The 23,045-nt window shown below is 32.4% G+C and overlaps 1 protein-coding gene and 2 long non-coding RNA genes across 3 annotated transcripts; 1 reads left to right on the top strand and 2 right to left on the bottom strand.

The window, feature by feature from the left end:
• Window positions 1-1,140: 1,140 nt before the first annotated feature.
• On the bottom strand, window positions 1,141-3,100 carry LOC136226178 (uncharacterized). The gene is made up of 3 exons (XR_010687625.1): window positions 3,042-3,100; window positions 2,658-2,751; window positions 1,141-1,424 (listed from the first exon to the last, which is right to left on the bottom strand). It is a non-coding gene; the product is annotated as an uncharacterized lncRNA (long non-coding RNA).
• A 9,117-nt stretch (window positions 3,101-12,217) lies between these two features.
• LOC136227625 (F-box/kelch-repeat protein At3g06240-like) lies at window positions 12,218-14,236 on the top strand. Its single transcript, XM_066016341.1, has 4 exons — window positions 12,218-12,282; window positions 12,587-12,692; window positions 12,911-13,863; window positions 13,954-14,236. Exons 2-4 carry the CDS (start codon window positions 12,609-12,611, stop codon window positions 14,018-14,020), a joined length of 1,104 nt encoding a protein of 367 aa, XP_065872413.1. The 5' UTR covers window positions 12,218-12,282; window positions 12,587-12,608; the 3' UTR covers window positions 14,021-14,236.
• Window positions 14,237-20,864: 6,628 nt separating this feature from the next.
• LOC136226205 (uncharacterized) lies at window positions 20,865-22,824 on the bottom strand. The gene is made up of 3 exons (XR_010687627.1): window positions 22,766-22,824; window positions 22,382-22,475; window positions 20,865-21,148 (listed from the first exon to the last, which is right to left on the bottom strand). It is a non-coding gene; the product is annotated as an uncharacterized lncRNA (long non-coding RNA).
• Between the last annotated feature and the right edge of the window lie 221 nt (window positions 22,825-23,045).

Raw genomic sequence — 23,045 nt, 5'->3', positions numbered from 1 at the left:
TGAATTATTTGAACTACAGGTGTGGTGGGTTGAAACTATAGGGCGAACTTAGATCTGTTTCCTTGCATGAGAAGACGATTGAATCGAATTCTGAATATGATCCTTATGAGGTTGAGTATTATTTACATGAGTGTTGTGTACCATATGGATTGGAAAAATACTGGTGGGGTAACTATGAGTATTGCTTTTCAAAAGTTTGGGTGAAACCATAAACATATTTTTGCATCAGGAATTGCATTTTGAAGGTAGCATTTTGTTTTTGTTTATTTATCTAGTTGTGTGGAAAAAGGTTTCCTTGTTCATTGTTAGATATGGAGCTTGTGCTTTTTGGTTTATAGGCATGAAAATTATGTTACCTTGTTAGGATAAATTTCAATGATGCACCTATCGTTTTTGGGGGGAGTGCAAATATATTCTAATGGAAAGAAATTGTAAAATATTGTCCTCACTGTTCCAACCTGCCAAGATTGCTCTAGGTTGAAAACCATGATAAAATTTTACTATTTTCTATATATTCATCATGTCAGTCATTTACTTAGCATTTTGTTACACAAGCAGTTATGTTACACAAAATATCAATGTCTTTATTTGTCATTTTACACAAATATGTATTAGCAATCAGTTAAATTTTATCAAATAAGTTTACACAGCTAATGTAATCAGCTATTTGCCAAACAGAGGATTAGCCTCTTTATGCAACTTCAAAAATCTAAGATACAAAAAATACTGTAATATTTTCAATCCATAGCAATTTTATTTTTAACTGGGGCAAAGCTCATAAACAAGTTTATTAACAAGCTCACGAACAGCTCGTGAGCATCTCACGTACAAAATATTAAGAGCTTTTTGATGAGCCGAGCCTGAACAGACCAAAGTTTGGTTCAATTACAGCCTTATTTGGCAGTGGCACCTCCGGGAGAACTTCATTAATAATGTCTAAAATTAGTTAACTTACTATCAGTTCCTCAATTTGTAAGATCTTTTACCCGTCTGATAGCATGTGATACTAAACAACCTTAATTCTTGAAATTTTCCATTTTAAGATTGTTAATGGTTATTCTAAAATGGATTCTAAAGTTGGCATTCAGAATTAAGTTAGCAGAAATACCACATTACTTTCAATCACACAAACTCCTAAGTTCATATCTACAATAGCAAAATATAGCTACAACTACAACTCCATAGTTGATATCTTGTTTGTAGTTGACAAAATCATAATAAATAGTTTAGCAGATGTTAACTTCAGAGCAACATTTATCTCTGATGAAGTCTACCTTATAAGCTATTCAAAATGAAACTACAGATCCATGTCTTCAGAATCATCCTCATACAGTTCCCTATCTTCAGAACCAGTCTCCAGTTCCCTAATTTCTTGAACTATGGAAATACCTTTCTTCTCTTTGCGCAGCTTCAGCTCTCCGCACCTGCTCAACGAATTCATAAAATGGTTCATAACCTTGCTGCATGGACACAGACATGGACATGGGAAATGTTGTTTCTAAAACATAACCTTCATGAACTAATAGAAACGAAAATGGACATGAAACACAGAAACGCTACATATGAGAACTGATTCTTTATAGAGAATATGCTAATAGAAAAGAACGTTAATTCTATAAGTTACAACAATTAACATTTCTAATGCCACAAATAATCAACTACTAATCATATACAGTTATTTTATCATAACTAAGAAATAATCAACTACTAATCATCAAGACTAAAGTCTTCATAGTCCATTTTCATCACCACCACAATTATTATGCAGAGTTTCCCACCTAATACTCCCATGCTCACTCTTGAAACTATATCATATTTCTCCTCACATGGTGGTGCTGTACTTGACTTAAAACATTCTTTCTCAATGTCAAAAGAAATTACAGAACATGGTACAGAAGAAATCCAATAAACACACCCATTAAAATAAGTAGGGAACAATTTCCGTGTTGACTTGGGAAAAAAGGGAAGGTCTTTCCATGTTTCTGTACCAAGAACATGTACTTCAGCCACCATAAGTATTTCATGTTCAGTCCAACGCGTAAACATTCTTATCACCTTATATTGGTTAGTCACGGGACTAAAACCAAAACCACATTCAAGAGGCATGTGAACACCCTTACCCGTCCTAACCTCTGGAAGATTAATAAACTCACCTGTAACCGGATTGCAAACTATAACAGGGTCATTATCAGATGGATTGGACAAACAAAGCAAGCCGTTATATGAATTAACTATCTTATACTTGTGATTCTTCATATTCAACTTCAAGCAATTCTCACTCCCTACCGCTTCTTTATCTATCATTTCGATGTTGCGCAATGGGAGTTTCAATTTTGAGTCAAGTTTAATCTTAATAGATGAGCTATCATAAGACGTGTCAAGCTTGCTCTCAAAACCATAAAACATATCAAGCTTGTCCTCAAACTCATCTTGGTTTGGCTGCACAAGATAAAGCATTCTTGACAGCAATGTAAAACCCGAGGTTCGAAGTAGAGGATATACCTCAGATTGATCCAAATGGAGCTTTGCAAACTCAGGGTCTGAAATTAGATCATACAATGTTTTGCATACAGATTTGCATACAAAAATCCTCTTTATAGGGAGCCTAAGTAGAATATTTACAAGAATGGTATTTGGCAGATCAGAAAATGAAGGACCTGAATAGTTAATGCGTATGTGGCTGATTTCCCCCCTTTCATTCCTTTTTCTCTTTGCTGTTGAATTCCTTCTTCTTTTCATAATACTGAGACACTGGAAGTGAATGTATGAGCAAACTGAAATTAAATTTCTATTTTATCCATATATTTTGGAAGTAAATGAATTCATCTGACGATTTAGCGATTGATTTCTACAATTTTTCTGGTCCAGCCATTCATAGCCGATTTAAGAGATTCAAACCTAAAATCTGATGAAGCAGGTGTTCAATCTTATCTAAATTCTATGATTCAGTAACACAATGAATGAAAAATCAGGAAAATAACATAAAAATCAGGAAGCATAGCAATTACAGAAAATGGAAGTGAGAGAGAAGCAAGTATTACCCGAAGGAAAATTGATGGCCTGGAAAAAGAGAAACGCTGAACTGATTGGGAGATTGACGGACGTGACCTTAGAGTACATAACACAATTACAGTTGGCGGGAACTTAATTTATGGAGGGAAATGCATTTTTGGCATGTAGATATTCGTCTCTTTAGAAAAATTTCAAGCTCAATATTTTGTTAGTGAAGTGCTCCAGTTACTTTATGAACATTATAATCGAGTTTGTTGATGAACATATAATCGAGCATTTTCGTGAGTTTTCAAAACTAGTTTAACCGTATTTAAACTCGACTAATTTATAAATCGAGCTGAACTTTAATAAGTTTTCATCAAGACGAATGTTGAACCGATTATAAGTGGTTCAGTTCATTCGCAACCCTAATTAACCCAAACTTTGCACCTTTAAAATGTAATTTTTTAGGATAAATTTTGTATATAAAATTTTACCTCTAATATTTTTAAATAATATCAATTTTAATAGTTTTTAACAAAAAAAAAAAAAAATTGAACATATTAGTTTACATTATTTAGCTATCACGTTCAATTGTTTCAAACATCATTATATAACCTTTATAAACTTAAAGCGTTATTTGGTCTTTCAACTATCCAAAATTTTGTCATTTGTCTTCTTACCTATTATTTGGTCACACTTAGTCATTAGCTATCCCAATTTGTGAAATTTTGTGAAATTTTATCAAATTTGGATGGAGACTTGTTATCCCACTGATATGCGGTGATATTTTGACACGTGTCACGTCTTATAATTTTATTTTGTTATGTGAACGTAATTAATTAGATTAAACAAAGAAAAAATAATAAAAACAAATTCCTAAAATAAAATTATCAAATCTAAGTGTCAAAATATCAGCACTTGTAAATTGGATAACAATTTTATTAAGTCTCCATTTAAATTGACTGAAATTTCACCAATTGAGGTATGTCATTGGCTAAATGTGACCAAATAATAGGTTATGATCAAATGACAAAATTTTGGATTGATCAAAAATCAAATAGGGATTTAAGCTCACCCTTATACACGTAGTTGTTGGGCTTGGCCCAATTTTAATTTATGAAAAGAGCCCATATCCTTGAGTTTTAGCCTTTGTTTGGGAGTTTGGAGGTTAACGGAGGTGAGAGTTAAAGGAGGTAATGGAAAGGGAAGGGAAGTGATGGAATGGAAAGTTAAAAATTAACCTTGTTTGGGAGTTTATAGGATGTAAATGAGGTTAAATGTTTAACCTCGTTTGGGAGTTTAAATATGGAGGGGAAGGAAGGGTAAATTTACTCTGCAGAGACAAGAAATTTTAAAAAAGTTTGCGTTACTCCCATTAACCCCCAATTTGGAGGTTAGAGGAAGTAAACATTTAACCCCATTAACCTCCATTTACTCTCAAAAAATAACTCCCAAACAAGGTTAACTTAATACTTAACCTCCCATTACTCCCATTTACTCCCATTAACCTCTTCCCAAACAAGGGCTTAAGTTGTAAAGTATCCCACATTGCTTTCAAAGCACTTGGTGGAGATACTTATTAAGGAGGTCCTCACATGTTTGGGATGTGCCCCATGGGGTACCCACTTTTGTGAAAGGGTGAGGACCTATCTCCTTGGTTGACCATCGTGCGCCGCCGTCCGTCCGACCGAACCGGGTTGGGTTGGGTTGGTGTGAATCCTATAATTTTTATTGAAAAAACTAATAATATTTTATTATTTTTATTTTTATTAATTTCGGATTTAATTTTTATTTAATTAAATACTCTGAATTAGTCTTTTGTGAACGTTTTTTAACGTCTCTTTTTCTGAACGTGTCTCTCTCACAAACTCAGTCTTCTCCACCTTCCTGATTTTCCTCCCACCTTATTCTCCTGTAAATCAGAGCTCAACAGCTCTATTTTTTTTGTATAAATAGGAGGTGTGAGACTGCCATTAATGACACAATTTTTTTCATTCATTCAGTCTGTATTTACAAAACTATTCATTCTGTATTTTCGATACTGAGCAAATTGAGAGTGTAGACAGAAACGATTTTGTACGGTTGCAATACAAAATCGTATTACAGAGGGCTGTTTTATCCTGGAGGCGACCGGAGTTCATACTGCTTGCAATTTTTCGGCAGTTCCGCGAACGTCTTAAAGAAAGCGACATTTTCCGCGACTCTGTCCATTTATTTTTTGTTCGGTCTCCTGCTGTTTTTATATTCCAGTTCCAACAACTTTAAGACGGATTCGATTACTGCTGAGATGGCTACCGAACAATCAAATGAGATTGCTGAAATCAACAAACCATTCCGGTTTGAAGGAGCTCACTTCTGAAGATATAGACAGAAGATGTTGTTCTACCTCACAATAAAGAAGGTAGCTTCTGTTCTGACTTCTAAAAAGCCGATTGTTCCTAAAGATGGTGATGAGGCAAATGTTCGTGCTGATATTCGTGTTGCTGAAAAATGGACAGATACAGATTTTCTGTGAAAAAACTATATTCTAAATGGGCTAACAGATGATCTGTATGATTATTAGACTGCTGAAGAAAAAACTGCCAAAGAAATTTGGGAAGCTCTACAGAGAAAATATGACACAGAGGAGGCGGGGTCGAAAAAATATGTTGTCAGCCGCTACCTCAAATTTCAAATGACGGATGAAAAATCAATGGAGATTTAATCTCATGAATTGCAAAAAAATAGCACATGAAATCATTTCAGAAGGTATGCCTCTAAATGATCAATTTCAAGTTGCTGTCATTATTGACAAATTGCCTCCGTCGTGGAAAGATTTCAAAAAAAATTTGAGGCACAAAACAAAAGAAATTTCGATGGAAAGTCTGATTACACGCCTCCGAATTGAGGAGGAAGCTCGAAAACAAGATTTAAAAGAAGTGATTATTGTTTCTAATAACACTAAAAGGTCCACTGCATTTCTGAAATCTACTCAAAAAAATTTTAAGAATCAGAACCGCAAACCAATCCAAAATCGCGACAACCGAGTTAATTTGAATTGGAACCTTCAAAGGAACCAAAATAGGCCACAGCAACAACCACTTAGAAATGATGTTGCTTTCCTATGCTTTAACTGTGGGAAACCATGTCATATGGCACGTAAGTGCAGGAACAGGCCAAGCACTACTCCTAGTGCTAACCTGACTGAAGAGCAACATAATTTTGTTGCTATGATTTCTGAGATCAACCTCATAGGTGGATCAGATGGGTGGTGGGTAGACATTGGTGCTTCCCGCCATGTTTGCTATGATAGAAGTATGTTCAAAACATACACTGCTGTGACCGAAGATAAGAAAGTGTTATTGGGTGATTCCCATACCACTATTGTTGCTAGAATTGGTAATGTGGAATTGAACTTCACATCTGAAAAAACCTTAACCTTGAAGGATGTGATGCACACTCCAGAAATGAGGAAAAATTTGGTTTCGGGCTATCTTATTAACAAGGCTGGTTTCACTCAGACTATAGGAGCAGATTTATTTACTTTGACTAAGAACAATGTGTTTGTAGGAAAAGGTTATGCAACTGAAGGCATGTTTAAGTTGAATGTTGAGATTAATAAAGTGAATGCTTCTGTTTACTCCTTGTGTACTTTTAATGTTTGGCATGCTCGTTTTTGTCATGTTAATAAGCGTATCATTAAGAACATGAGTAACTTAGGTTTAATTCCAAAATTGAATTTAAATGAGTTTCTTAAATGTGATTATTGTAGTCAGGCAAAAATCACAAAAACACCTCATAAATCTGTTGTTAGGGATTCTGAACCTCTAGATTTAATTCATTCTGATATATGTAATTAGATGGGAAGTTGACTAGAAATGACAAACGGTATTTTATAACCTTTATTGATGATTGTTCTGACTTTACTTTTGTTTATTTGATGAAAAATAAAAGTGAAGCGTTTGACATGTTTAAGTTGTTCATAGTTGAAATAGAAAATCAATACAATAGGAAAGTCAAGAGACTTCGTAGTGATAAAGGCACAGAATATGGTTCTAGCCTATTTATTGATTTCTATAAAACACATGGCATTATACATGAAACCACAGCACCTTATTCACCAGAAATGAACGGAAAGGCTGAAAGAAAAAATAGGACACTTACCGAATCTGTAGTAGTTATTATGCTTAGTTCAGGTGCTGCCTCACATTAGTGGGGAGAAATCCATTTGACTGTTTGCTATGTGCTAAATAGGGTCCCTAAATCAAGAAGCAAAATCTCTCCTTATGAGATCTTGAAAAATAAAACACCTAGCCTATCATATTTTAGAACTTGGGGTTGTTTGGCTTATGTTAGGATTCCTGACCCAAAGAGAGTCAAACTTGCTAGTAGGGCTTATGAATGTGTGTTTATTGGATATGCTGTGAATAGCAAAGTATATAAGTTCTATGATTTGAATGCAAAAGTCATCTTGGAGTCAAATGATGCTGACTTTTATGAAGATAGATTTCCTTTTAAATTGAGAAATAGTGGGGGTGCATCATCTAGTAGCATACCTGCTATTAGACCTATAGTGCAAAATGAGAGTGAGGAATCTGAACCTAGGAGAAGTAAGAGACCTAGAGTATCCAAAGACTTTGGTTTTGACTTTTATACTTTCACAGTAGAAGAGGATCCACTTACTATACATGAAGCCTTAACCTCCTTAGATGTTGATCTATGGCAAGAAGCCATTAATGATGAAATGGACTCACTTGAGTCAAACCAAACTTGGCACTTAGTAGACTTACCACCAGGTTGTAAACCAATAGGATGTAAATGGATCCTTAAGAAGAAACTGAAACCTGATGGTTCAGTAGATAAGTATAAGGCTCGCCTTGTAGCTAAAGGCTTTAGACAAAGAGAAAATGTTGATTTCTTTGATACTTATTCACCTGTTACTAGGATTACGTCAATACGTGCTTTGATTGCTATTGCTTCTGTGCACAATCTAGTGGTGCACCAAATGGATGTGAAAACTGCTTTTTTGAATGGTGAATTAGAAGAGGAGGTTTATATGGATCAACCTAAGGGCTTTGTAGTCTTTGATCAAGCCCATAAGGTATGTAAATTAGATAAGTCTTTATATGGGCTAAAACAAGCACCTAAGCAATGACATGCAAAATTTGATAACTTGATTATTTCAAATGGCTTTAAGGTGAATGAAAGTGATAAGTGTATCTACTACAAATATGAAAATGGTCTCTGCACCATTATATGCTTATATGTTGATGACTTGCTTATTTTTGGATCTAATATTCATGTTGTGAATTCTGTTAAGTCAATGCTATGTGAAAACTTTGACATGAAAGATCTAGGAGAAGTGAACGTCATTCTTGGCATAAAGATAACTAGGTCTGGAACTGGAATTTCCTTAGATCAATCTCACTATCACTAGTACAGAAATGGCATATGGCCACGGTCGTTTACCCACATTAGCCACGGTTTCGCGACCGTGGCCAATGGAGGCGTGGCAAATGCTTGGCATCTTTAGCTACGGTTGTTCGACCGTGACCAAAGGGCCATTAGTAAACAATTACTAATTTTTTTTTCGTTCTTGATACACAATGTCTGGATCATATTTGTGAACAGCTATCCTAGATATTTTTTCAGGACGATTCTTATTATTTTCATATTCTATATATTTAATATTAGAAATAGAAATATTATATAAAAAGAAATTTTATAATATAAAAATAACCCCATTATACAAAAAAACTTATACTATTAATAAATAGTATTAATATAGTAGTAATAAATTATACTATATAAAGGAATAGAGAGAGTATGAGTTTTTTTTTCCTTTAATCTCATTTCATGTTACTTTTTTATTTATATTAGAATAAGTGTTAAATTTAATCTTAATATATATTTTTTTAAAGAAGTTCAGATTTGATTCTAATATATGAAATGTTATAAATTTACTTTTAACGTACTGTAAGCAAAATATTTAAATTTGTCTAAGATATTTAGAAACACATTAACTTCAGAATCTCATTAGTCAGATAAGTATTTTTTTTTCATTATTATATATATATTAATTAAAAATAAAATTAATCTATAATTCTTAAAGAAACACGTATACAATTTGGATTTTATCCTAAACCTGAGAGAGTTTAGGGTACTCCTGGAGTTCGCGATACATGTATATATATATATATATATATAATTGTTCTTTCCACCAATCATGTCCATATAATGGGATTCAAAACTATTTTCATTGGTCGGAATATTACTCCTGAAATACGGTAAAAATTCTCTCCAAGTGAAATGATCAGAGGAAGTGAAAAGTGTAAAAATTAATGGAGGAAAGTGAAATTAATGGTGGTAGTGTTTTAGTGGGAAGTGGAATTCTAAGTGAAATTATCAGGGGGAAGTAAAAACTGTGAAAATGAATGGTGGAGATATTTTAGTGGTAGTGGAAATTATTATTCTAGAATAAGATGCAAAAATGCTTCTAATGTTGATAAGTATGAGCAATTTTATCTCTAACATCTAAAATGATACAAGTTTATCCAGGGGCGGAGCTAGGGGGTAGGGGATGGTCTCTCCACCCTCCGGCCCTACCGGAAACCCCCTTAATAAGGGTTTTGAACCATGGCTCCGTCAGGAGCCGCCATGGCGGCTGAAGAAAAAGACCCGGAGTCTTCTTTTCGTTGAAAGGAATGCCCTTTCCGTCTATTTTTTTTTTTAAATAGATCCAGACCAAAACTTCCATTGAAAAAAAATATATGGAAAGGGCTAAAATGCGCTTTACACCTTCGCCTCTTCTTTCTCTTTTTATTGAGAAAGATGAGGCAAATTGTTATTTTACTCCCCAATAAAAGAGAAAATTTTTAAAATTATTCCTTAATCATTTTTTTATTTTCACTCAACTTTATTTAGTTTTTATTTTATTTCTAGATTTTGTTTTATGATTTATATAGGGATTGCTAAATTGGGAGTTTTTTTTTTTAGTGATTTCTAATTTACAATTTTATTTGGAGATTATTAATATGTTGTTTTTGCTTAAAATTCTTTAGTAATTCTAATTAATTTAGGATTTCTATTTTAGGGTTTATTTAGAATTTCTAATTTAGGGTATAATTTGAGTGTTTTTAGTTTACTTTAATTTAAAGGGTAAATAATTTATTAGTCCCCTAGTTTTTACCTAACACACAGTTTAGTCTTCCTATTTCGAAAAACACATTTTAAGGTCCATATCTTTTGCCAATATTAACCCTTTGGTACTTTTGTCTAGTTTTTTAGCCTTGTAACCATTATATTTTAGCATAAATAGACATATATAAAATAACAGAGTAACATGGTCAACTTGTATTGTACTGTGGTTGTCCTAAAAGCTAAGATATATTCGGTTAAAAATAAAAAAAATAGATAAAAGGACCACAGGTTTAATATTGGTAAAAGATAGGGGCCTTAAAATGTGTTTTTCAAAATAGGAGGACTAAACAGTGTATTAGGTAAAATTACATTGGTCAAATAAAAAAATTCTCTCTCATTTCATAGTTGGGAAATAAGCATTAAAATGTTAACACATGAACTAAAATAATAAAAAAAAAATATTTGGATAAAAAATAAACTAAAACTTTTCAGAAAACTAAAATGACTTATATTTAAAAAAAAAAACCAATTACTAACCTATATAAAGGAATAGAGAGAGTATGAGTTTTTTTTTTCCTTTAATCTCATTTCATGCTACTTTTTTATTTATATTAGAATAAGTGTTAAATTTAATCTTAATATATTTTTTTTAAAGAAGTTCAGATTTGATTCTAATATATGAAAGGTTATAAATTTACTTTTAACGTACTGTAAGCAAAATATTTAAATTTGTCTAAAATATTTAATTTAATTTTAATTTTTTTTTTGTATTTTTTTTTTGAGTATGTTTTGTAGGTCAGCTCCTCACAATTGAGGTCTTTTCTTGAAGAGTCAATTGAGATTTTTAGTGAGTCTAATTTGATTGCAATTCTGTAATTTGATTAAAAAAACAAAAGGTTCACTATATTTTTAGCCTCTAAATTTATCCAATAAGCTTCACTAGCTCCCTAAACTTTCAAAAGCTCTTGATAGTTCTCTCAACTTGTATAAAATATTCAGTTAGCGCTCTGAATTTGCGCAAAATGTAATCAATTGATCACTCGGTTGCAAAATAATAAGTTAAATATGAAAAATGTATTGCACGAGTCTTAAAAATAGAAAAACGACCAAAATCGGGGTATACGATTCTAATATTAGTGAAGACAAGTTGTATTGTTGAGTAAACAATAACTTCATTTTTAATCTATTTTTGAATTATGTAATAACATTCTAAGATGCGTGTAATATATCTAACTTACTTTTTTTTTTGCAACCGATTGATCAATTGATTACATTTTATGCAAGTTCGGAAGGCTAACTGAACATTTTATGTAAGTTGAGAGGGATATCAAAACACTTCAAAATTTAAGGGGGCTAATCAAGATTTTTGGTTAAATTCAGGGGCAAAAACAAAATATTAAAGGAGAAAGACAGTAATTTCAGCATATCATTACGTAGATAAGTATTTTTTGCATTAAAAAATAAAATTAATCCATAATGTTTAAACAAACATGTACACAATTAGGATTCTATCCTAAAAGGGTTAAGGTGCAAAAATACCCCTAATGTTGGAAGTTAAGAGCAACTTTACTCCTAATATTGATAAATTGAGTCAATTTCAGACAGTATTATAAAACACAAATATTTTTGTTAATTATTTTGCACCAATTGCATAACAATTCGTTTTAAAAAAAAGATTTCATGTTTTTTATAATTTAATAATAGAATTTGAGATTAATATTTATAAATTCGGTGGATTTTTTTGAATTTTTTTTGTCTAATCCGTACAAAAACACAGTGTATTTTTTTTATTTTTTTACTTTTTTTGCATCCCAACGAATGTTTATGATTTGTTACTGATAAAATGACACACATATGAAGTGTAGATAACACGATTCATGACCGAGAAAACAGTTTGATGAATTATTTCTTAAACTAACCCAATTTATTAACGTTGGGGTAAAATTGCTCTTATCTTCCAACGTTATGAGTAAAATTACATCATTTTAGATGTTAGGAGTATTTTTACACGTTAACCCTAATTAGAATAATGTGGACCCTATATAAACTTCTTCTTACCATACGATCTCGTTCCTTATTTTAAAAATACAAATCCTTTCTTCTTCCTAAACCTCGTTTACTCTACTGAGGTTTATCAGAGTTCGGAATAGAGAGCTTCTGGTTTTTCCGGTAAAAATTTATTCTGTTTGCAGTGTTCTTTCTCACGATTTTTATTTGGCTATTCTATTCATTTAGTGTTCCTAATATATACGATTAAGCCTCTTCTTTATGAGATTTTTACCATTCTATGAATTCTTTGATTTCAATTAATTAGGGTTTTCTTTTTAGCAATTTCAATTCAGAGTTCAGACCATCTCTTCTCTTTGCACTGTTTCTTCTCACGATTATGTTTCAGTTAATTCGTTTATTTCTATTTGGTTTTTGAGCATTTTGAATTCAGTGGGCTGATAATGTCATTTGTGTTTTGTTTCAGTATCGTGGCTTCCCAAATAATCATGAAAAGAAAAAGGATTTCTTCGGATACAACGAGAGGTAGAAAACAAACAGAAGAAGTTAGTCAAGTAGAGACTCATATTCAGGTTCTTTATTTTCTGATCTCCCGAAGGATGTTCAGCTAAATATCCTAATTAGGGTGTCAATTAAGGGAATTTTTGTATTGAAATGTGTATGCAAAACGTGGTATGATATAGTTTCAGATCCTGAATTTGCAAACCTCCATTTTGATCATGCTGAGGTTTATCCTTTGATTCGAACCTCATATAGTAGAAATGGGTCGAAAATGGTTCATCTTATGCAGCCAAATAAGGATGACTTTGAGCTCAATCTTGGGATGTGTGATCATACCTTGTCTAAGCCTGGATGTGTCTCCACTGTTCATGATAAAATTGAAGCCAGATTTGAAGTCCCTAAAATATACGGGCTCATGAAACATCACAATGGACATGGTATAGTTACATGCAACGGCTTGCTTTTCTCGCCCAATCTATCTGATAGACATCGTCCTATTGTTTGCAATCCTGTTACAGGTGAGTTTATTAACCTTCCTCGAGTGCCTAAGATGATTGAGTTTGGTTGGAATAAAATAAATTATGGTTTTGGTTTTAGTCCTGCGACTAACCAATATAAAGTGATAAGAATGTCTAAGCGAGACATCCCTCTTGGTAATGAAGCTGAAGTACATATTCTTGGTACAAAAACATGGAAAAACATTGACTTTTTCACCCAGGCAATGCCTGCGCACCCTCCTGCTTATTTGAATGGTTTTCTTTATTGGTCTTCTTATTTAAAACCATTATCTATATTTAGTTTTGACATTGAGAAGGAACGTTTTGAATCACTTTCAGCACCACCACTGAATAAACCTTATAACAATGTGGGAGTATTAGGGGGAGAACTCTGCATATGTGAGGTTCTTGAGTCTGGTGTTCATGTTTGGACAATGAAAGATAATGGTACCGAAAAAGTGTGGTCTAAAGTTTTCTCCTTTGATCACATGTATTCTAGAGAAAGACGATATTATGCCAGGTATCGACCCATTAAGTACATGAATGATGGGGCATTACTGATGTTTAACTCCGGTGAAGATGCTTTAATGTACATGGATCCAAAAGAAAATGAATTGAGATATTTGAAGGTCTGCCAATGTAAGATAGATTCCAAAGTCGAAGCAATTGCTCATATTCCAAGCTTTGTTTCACTCAAACATGCTCTATCGGGAAAGAATGTGAAGGTGTATAATGTCCGGTCTAGGTAATTTTGATTCTGCAGATTATGACAAGAATGTTTTTGAATGCTGCTTATTTTTATACCTTCTAACCATTTTATTACTCTGTTGAATAGTTGCGCGAAAGTTGATGTTGTGCAAAGACCCCGATATCATCGATCTTGTAAGTTGCCACAGAGGTAAATGTATTACCTAGACGAACCAAGCTTGGGTTTGTTGAATCAAGTGAAAGATGCGGAAGGTATATTCATGTTTGAAGAATCTGAGATTGATATTCATTTTATGATTTTCGATTATATATATTTCATTCAGCAATTAATATGAGATTAAGATTCATCATGTTTTTACTTTCTTTTATTTTTGTTCTCTTTTCATATATATTTTAAGCCATTCTTATTGTTGGAATAAATAAAAAACCATTCGGATTGTGGAATAAAAAAGCCATTTTGTGTATATATTTTGAAGAGGTGCTGCAAAGCTTCCACAAAAGCCTCTGCTACTATGTTCAATGATGAAGTAATTAAATGTAAAAGTAAATTTGATATTAGCAAATTATTATTTTAATTTTATTATTTAAATATTGTCAAGCACGTGGTATATGAAGGAAAAGTTACTAATATTAAGTAAAAAGAGGAGATAAGGAGATGAATTACAACATAAAAAAAAAGGAGTTAAATGTCATGATATATGATAAATGGTAATAGTGGCGCTCATGTTGAAAAGGGTAAAATTCAGTGGTTTTTATGTTAGGTTTTGAAGTCCAGTAACTATACAGTGAAAACGAACAAAGTTCAGTGACCATGGGTGTAATTTACCCTTTTCTTTTATATTACTATTGAGATTTTGTTCCAAGTCATTTTTAATCTGAAATAGCTATATGTGAAGTTTAAATTTTAAAGGGATAAGGTATCAAAATAGGTCTAAGGTTTTTGGGGAAGTACCAATTTAGGCTCAACGTTCAAAATAGCAACAATACAGGCTTAACGTTTACCATATATAATATCAATTTAGGTTTAACGTTTACAATATAGCATCAATTTAGGCCCCACGTTCAAAATAGCATCAATATAGGCTTAACATTTACAAAATAATACGAATTTAAGCTTAACGTTTATAAAATATATCCAATTTAAGCTAAATGTCAAAATTAAATTAACCATATTATATTCTTTTCATATTAACTTTATATGTTTATTTAGTTCTATTTTCTTATTTATTATAATACAACTAATTAGTATTCTTGCCCATTAAGATTTTATATTTGTTTTTCATCAACCATTCCACGACTCCTAATATTGAAACATGTCAGTGTTCGAAATATAGTGGATATTCAATTATTTTTAGTTTGTATATATTACATGAACAATGAAATTTAGTAGTCATGGAATGGTTAATAGAAAATAAATATAAGATTTTAATGGACAAAAATACTAATTAATTGTATTATAATAAATAGGAGTATAGAACTAAATAAAAGATAACATATATAATTAATAGGGAAAGAATATAATATGGTTAATTTAATTTTGACGTTTAGCTTAAATTGTATATATTTTGTAAACGTTAAGCTTAAATTCGTATTATTTTATAAACGTTAAGCCTATATTGATGTTATTTTATACGTGAGGCCTAAATTGATGTTATATTGTAAACGTTAAGCCTAAATTGATATTATGTTGTAAACGTTAAGCCTATATTGCTGCTATTTTGAACGTTGAGCCTAAATTGGTACTTCCTCAAAAACCTTAGACCTATTTTGATACCTTATCCCAATTTTAAAGTGACCTACATCTATAAACTTTTTTTATATTAATCTATTGGATCTTTGAATTTTTTTTATAGTAATCTATTGCAGACTTTATGTTTCTAAACGTACTTAAAGAGTTATACGTTAATTTATTAAAAAATGAGTCTGTTTTGCTATTTTATTTGTTTCCTTTTCGTACTCTTCGTAATATAAAAGTTAGGGTATATGTTTGGGATTCAAGGGGAATATCAAGAATATCTATAGGAGGCTCATCACACTCGTGGAGACCGTTCAGCATAGTTTGCCATCCAATCCGCAGCTCTATTTCCCTCATGAAACACATGAACCAATTTAACCTCCCAAACACGTTTAATCATCACACGACACTTCTCGATAAGCCAATAAAAAAACCTATGACGACTAGCTTCCTCTTTCTGTAACAGCCTAATAACATTTAAGGAATCTAGCGCAAAGATTAATTGCACAAAATTTAAAATAAAAATAAATTTAAGGAAAAAAAACATCTTTAGGCTCTTGACCTTTTCAATTTTTATTGATTGAACTCTTGATATCTCGATTTAACACGTTGAATAATCGATTAATTATAATTGTACACATTAAGCTATTTATTAGATTATAAAAATTAGCCAGCTTTGTAATTACAAAGTTTATTAATTCTCATAATCTAATACTATTGCTTGCCAAGAATTAACTAAAAACCTCTTGTTCAATGAAAAGAGCGTTAATCAATTTAAAAAAAAAAAAGTGCTAATCATTTTATAGTTGTATTACACATAACAAAACTACTCTCAAATTGTTGAAAGTACAAATTTCAAATGAAAATAAAATTAATAATGACTCAAGCAAATTTTTATGTTAAAAGCTAACTTTTCTCCGCGATTTATCGCTCAATATGTTATTATAATTAAGGAATCAATATGTCAAGTTGAAATATCAGAGACATAATCAACAGTAATCCAAAAAAATCAACGAACTCAAAATTTCAGAATTTATATTATGAAAAGTTTCATTACGATATTTTAAACATAGTTAAGCCTCTCTAAGTAGTTTGAACTTTGCACACATATTCAATAGTGTTTGGAAAGCATACTTATTAAAGGCGCAAGAGGTTTTCAAGTCTTAAGTGCACGCGCAGGTCCAAGGTTTGGACACTACACTAAATTCAAAATTTGAATGAATGTCTTCATCAAATAAAACTTGGACCATTAAAGATTTACTAATTCTATTTCTTAAAGTAATAACAGGAGGATTTCACAATCGCTTTTACATTCAATCAGATTGGCCCCCAAAACAACAACAACAGTTCTAGCTGTGGTTGATCATCTGGTTTCGTGCTGAAATTGTATAATGAAAGTGGGAATTGACCTGTTTCTGAATGGAAGGAGGAGATCTTTATGTCAAATCACTTTAACCGATGATGCAAACTATTTTATTAGTTGGCCATCTTCCCACATCTACCTTGATGCCGATAAAGTTGACTTGGTTATCGAATCATGGTGGAATCCGTCTTGTCTCAAGACAAGTATTAAAATCTCTTTTCCAGAAAGGACTATGAAGAGAGTTAAGCTGTTATTTATAAATTATAAGATGTTTCCTAAAAAGTATTTGTCTAGAAGTGAAAAAAAGGAAAGTGAGAAAGCGACTTAAAATGCATGATTAACCCCTCCCCAAGTCCACATATCAAAACAACGAAAGATTTGGATAAATTCAAATATATATTAAAGTTCGAGAAGCCAACAGATCAGTATAAAAAAAAATTCAAAGAGTCAATATGACAGTTTAAACAAATTCAAATAGTCAATAAATTAATATAAATAAATTTAAAGGTCTAATCAGATATTTTGTAATCTAAGAAGACCAAATGACTTTTTGGTTAAGGTGCAAAAATACCCCTAATGTTTTGGATCAGGAGCAATTTTACCCCTAACGTCTAAAATGGTGCAATGTTATCCCTAACGTTGGAAGCAAAGAGCAATTTTACCCATAGAAATTAGGTCAATTTCAGACACTATTATAAAACATAGATATTTTTGTTTCTTATTATGCACCAATTGTATAACAATTGGTTTAAAAAAAAAATCATATTTTTTATAATTTAATAATAGAATTGGATATTTTTTTTTAGAATTGAATATTAATATTTATAAATTCGGTGAATTTTTTGAATTTTCTTGTCTAATTCGTACAAAAAGACGATATATTCTTTTTTTTTATTATTTTTTTTTTCACATCCCAAACATATGCTTGTGATTTGTTACTGATAAAATGATTCACATGTGAAGTGTAAATGACAAAATTCATTACCGAGAAGATAGTTTGATGAATTATTTCTCAAATTGAACCAATTTATCAACGTTAGAGGGTAAAATTGCTCCTGGCTTCCAACGTTAGGGGTAAAATTACACTATTTTAGACGTTAGGGTTAAAATTGCTCCTGATCCAAAACGTTAGGAGTATTTTTATACCTTAACCCAATGAGATATCTTGTAATCTAAGAAAGACCAAATGACTTTTTAAACCAAATTTATAGGACCCTAATGTATTAAGTTTTAATCAGTCATTGAAGTCATCACCACCACTATCATCGTGTTGATCATCAAATTCATTTAGGTTCGGTTCCTAAATTTGTTATTTAACCAAATGAATATTGTCTCGTCTTCCTTTATGTGATTGTAACTTGTATCCCATTGTTTCTCCATCAATTTCAGGTATTTCTTTTTCTCTCTCTATTTCTGTACTTCGATATGGTCATGGTTAGGAGTTGAGTCCAGCTAGGGTTTTCATCAATTTGAAAAAGATTTCAAAAGCTTGTGGCCAAAAAAGTAGAAATGAAGAAGATGAGGCTTCCTAAGTAGAGATCCAATATTCAGGTTGTTCAATTACGGATTTACCTATCCACCTACTTGCAGCTATTCTTTTTAGACTGTAGATTAAGGAGATAATTGTTTGTAAATGCATATGCAAATCTTTGTATGCTATAATTTCAAATCCTGATTTTGCTCAATCTGAGGTCTTTCCAATTGCTCGAATTGTGGATTATATACACATGTCAAGAATACTTTATCCCCTTGAGCTAGAGCAGGATGAATTGGTTTGCTAGGTTAGTATGAAATTCGATTCCAAGTTAAAGATTCCAGTGCGCAACTTCCCATTGGTTTTAAGAGATAGCACTGTTGGCAATGAAGAAATCACATTGAAGGCGAATGATCACTGTTATAAGATAGTGAATTCGTGTAATGGATTTCTTTGTTTGTCTGAACCAATGGATAATAAGCCTGTTATTGTGTGCAATCCAGTTACAGGCGTGTTTATTAATCTTCCGCAAGTCATTGAGGGTAACAATGTTGATGGTTATGATGGTGATATTGATTGTGGATTTGGTTTTAATCCAAAGACCAATCAATACAAAGTGGTAAGAATTTTTGAGCAATATTGTCATCCGGAACATGACATCGTCGGTAGACTGGCTCAAGTACATATTCTTGGTACAGGATCATGGAAAATTATCAAATCTGCTCCCGGTTTGGGCTATATATTAGCATTTCCTACTTATTTGGATGGTGCAGTTCATTGGCTTTGTCTTCTTGGTGACAAATTGAGTCTTATGGTTTCATTTGATTGTGAGAAAGAATGTTTCCTACCATTTTCATCACCTCCATTAATAGAGGGCAACATGGTCAATGTTGGTATGGGAGTTCTAGGAGGATGTCTTTGTGTGTGTGACTCTTCGAATCAACCATTGGTTTGTGTTTGGGTGATGAAGAATTACGGTGTTGAAAAATCATGGACTAAGCTCTTTGAAATCGACATGTGTTCTTGTGATATATTGGTTTATGGATTATATCAACCTATAAAATACATGAATAATGGAACACTTTTGATGTTTAATTATCCGAGGAATGTTCTAATTTATTATGACCCGAGAAAACCTTTATTGAAGCATTTCGAGGTTCACCCAACGGAATCAAGCTTTGAGATAATTGCTCACAGTCCAAGCTTCATCTCACTTAAGGATGTTCTTGCAGGGTGTAACGTGGAGGTACTTAATGTCAATTCAAGGTACTTGCTAACCAAACTGTTTCTTTCTGTATATAAGTAAATTGTTTTTGCTTTACTCATTGAATTATTTGAACTACAGGTGTGGTGGGTTGAAACTATAGGGCGAACTTAGATCTGTTTCCTTGCATGAGAAGACGATTGAATCGAATTCTGAATATGATCCTTATGAGGTTGAGTATTATTTACATGAGTGTTGTGTACCATATGGATTGGAAAAATACTGGTGGGGTAACTATGAGTATTGCTTTTCAAAAGTTTGGGTGAAACCATAAACATATTTTTGCATCAGGAATTGCATTTTGAAGGTAGCATTTTGTTTTTGTTTATTTATCTAGTTGTGTGGAAAAAGGTTTCCTTGTTCATTGTTAGATATGGAGCTTGTGCTTTTTGGTTTATAGGCATGAAAATTATGTTACCTTGTTAGGATAAATTTCAATGATGCACCTATCGTTTTTGGGGGGAGTGCAAATATATTCTAATGGAAAGAAATTGTAAAATATTGTCCTCACTGTTCCAACCTGCCAAGATTGCTCTAGGTTGAAAACCATGATAAAATTTTACTATTTTCTATATATTCATCATGTCAGTCATTTACTTAGCATTTTGTTACACAAGCAGTTATGTTACACAAAATATCAATGTCTTTATTTGTCATTTTACACAAATATGTATTAGCAATCAGTTAAATTTTATCAAATAAGTTTACACAGCTAATGTAATCAGCTATTTGCCAAACAGAGGATTAGCCTCTTTATGCAACTTCAAAAATCTAAGATACAAAAAATACTGTAATATTTTCAATCCATAGCAATTTTATTTTTAACTGGGGCAAAGCTCATAAACAAGTTTATTAACAAGCTCACGAACAGCTCGTGAGCATCTCACGTACAAAATATTAAGAGCTTTTTGATGAGCCGAGCCTGAACAGACCAAAGTTTGGTTCAATTACAGCCTTATTTGGCAGTGGCACCTCCGGGAGAACTTCATTAATAATGTCTAAAATTAGTTAACTTACTATCAGTTCCTCAATTTGTAAGATCTTTTACCCGTCTGATAGCATGTGATACTAAACAACCTTAATTCTTGAAATTTTCCATTTTAAGATTGTTAATGGTTATTCTAAAATGGATTCTAAAGTTGGCATTCAGAATTAAGTTAGCAGAAATACCACATTACTTTCAATCACACAAACTCCTAAGTTCATATCTACAATAGCAAAATATAGCTACAACTACAACTCCATAGTTGATATCTTGTTTGTAGTTGACAAAATCATAATAAATAGTTTAGCAGATGTTAACTTCAGAGCAACATTTATCTCTGATGAAGTCTACCTTATAAGCTATTCAAAATGAAACTACAGATCCATGTCTTCAGAATCATCCTCATACAGTTCCCTATCTTCAGAACCAGTCTCCAGTTCCCTAATTTCTTGAACTATGGAAATACCTTTCTTCTCTTTGCGCAGCTTCAGCTCTCCGCACCTGCTCAACGAATTCATAAAATGGTTCATAACCTTGCTGCATGGACACAGACATGGACATGGGAAATGTTGTTTCTAAAACATAACCTTCATGAACTAATAGAAACGAAAATGGACATGAAACACAGAAACGCTACATATGAGAACTGATTCTTTATAGAGAATATGCTAATAGAAAAGAACGTTAATTCTATAAGTTACAACAATTAACATTTCTAATGCCACAAATAATCAACTACTAATCATATACAGTTATTTTATCATAACTAAGAAATAATCAACTACTAATCATCAAGACTAAAGTCTTCATAGTCCATTTTCATCACCACCACAATTATTATGCAGAGTTTCCCACCTAATACTCCCATGCTCACTCTTGAAACTATATCATATTTCTCCTCACATGGTGGTGCTGTACTTGACTTAAAACATTCTTTCTCAATGTCAAAAGAAATTACAGAACATGGTACAGAAGAAATCCAATAAACACACCCATTAAAATAAGTAGGGAACAATTTCCGTGTTGACTTGGGAAAAAAGGGAAGGTCTTTCCATGTTTCTGTACCAAGAACATGTACTTCAGCCACCATAAGTATTTCATGTTCAGTCCAACGCGTAAACATTCTTATCACCTTATATTGGTTAGTCACGGGACTAAAACCAAAACCACATTCAAGAGGCATGTGAACACCCTTACCCGTCCTAACCTCTGGAAGATTAATAAACTCACCTGTAACCGGATTGCAAACTATAACAGGGTCATTATCAGATGGATTGGACAAACAAAGCAAGCCGTTATATGAATTAACTATCTTATACTTGTGATTCTTCATATTCAACTTCAAGCAATTCTCACTCCCTACCGCTTCTTTATCTATCATTTCGATGTTGCGCAATGGGAGTTTCAATTTTGAGTCAAGTTTAATCTTAATAGATGAGCTATCATAAGACGTGTCAAGCTTGCTCTCAAAACCATAAAACATATCAAGCTTGTCCTCAAACTCATCTTGGTTTGGCTGCACAAGATAAAGCATTCTTGACAGCAATGTAAAACCCGAGGTTCGAAGTAGAGGATATACCTCAGATTGATCCAAATGGAGCTTTGCAAACTCAGGGTCTGAAATTAGATCATACAATGTTTTGCATACAGATTTGCATACAAAAATCCTCTTTATAGGGAGCCTAAGTAGAATATTTACAAGAATGGTATTTGGCAGATCAGAAAATGAAGGACCTGAATAGTTAATGCGTATGTGGCTGATTTCCCCCCTTTCATTCCTTTTTCTCTTTGCTGTTGAATTCCTTCTTCTTTTCATAATACTGAGACACTGGAAGTGAATGTATGAGCAAACTGAAATTAAATTTCTATTTTATCCATATATTTTGGAAGTAAATGAATTCATCTGACGATTTAGCGATTGATTTCTACAATTTTTCTGGTCCAGCCATTCATAGCCGATTTAAGAGATTCAAACCTAAAATCTGATGAAGCAGGTGTTCAATCTTATCTAAATTCTATGATTCAGTAACACAATGAATGAAAAATCAGGAAAATAACATAAAAATCAGGAAGCATAGCAATTACAGAAAATGGAAGTGAGAGAGAAGCAAGTATTACCCGAAGGAAAATTGATGGCCTGGAAAAAGAGAAACGCTGAACTGATTGGGAGATTGACGGACGTGACCTTAGAGTACATAACACAATTACAGTTGGCGGGAACTTAATTTATGGAGGGAAATGCATTTTTGGCATGTAGATATTCGTCTCTTTAGAAAAATTTCAAGCTCAATATTTTGTTAGTGAAGTGCTCCAGTTACTTTATGAACATTATAATCGAGTTTGTTGATGAACATATAATCGAGCATTTTCGTGAGTTTTCAAAACTAGTTTAACCGTA

Source organism: Euphorbia lathyris, chromosome 4, assembly GCF_963576675.1.
Source record: "Euphorbia lathyris chromosome 4, ddEupLath1.1, whole genome shotgun sequence".
NCBI classification, from domain to species: domain Eukaryota; kingdom Viridiplantae; phylum Streptophyta; class Magnoliopsida; order Malpighiales; family Euphorbiaceae; genus Euphorbia; species Euphorbia lathyris.
This window is presented reverse-complemented; position numbering and strand designations above follow the sequence as displayed.

Coding starts and splice junctions, on each gene's coding strand:
- LOC136227625 (XM_066016341.1), top strand. CDS start 12,609: ATGAAAAGAAAAAGGATTTCTTCGGATACAACGAGAGGTAGAAAACAA. Junction 12,693..12,910: donor AAGTAGAGACTCATATTCAG/GTTCTTTATTTT, acceptor CATCTTATGCAG/CCAAATAAGGATGACTTTGA. Junction 13,864..13,953: donor GTGTATAATGTCCGGTCTAG/GTAATTTTGATT, acceptor TCTGTTGAATAG/TTGCGCGAAAGTTGATGTTG.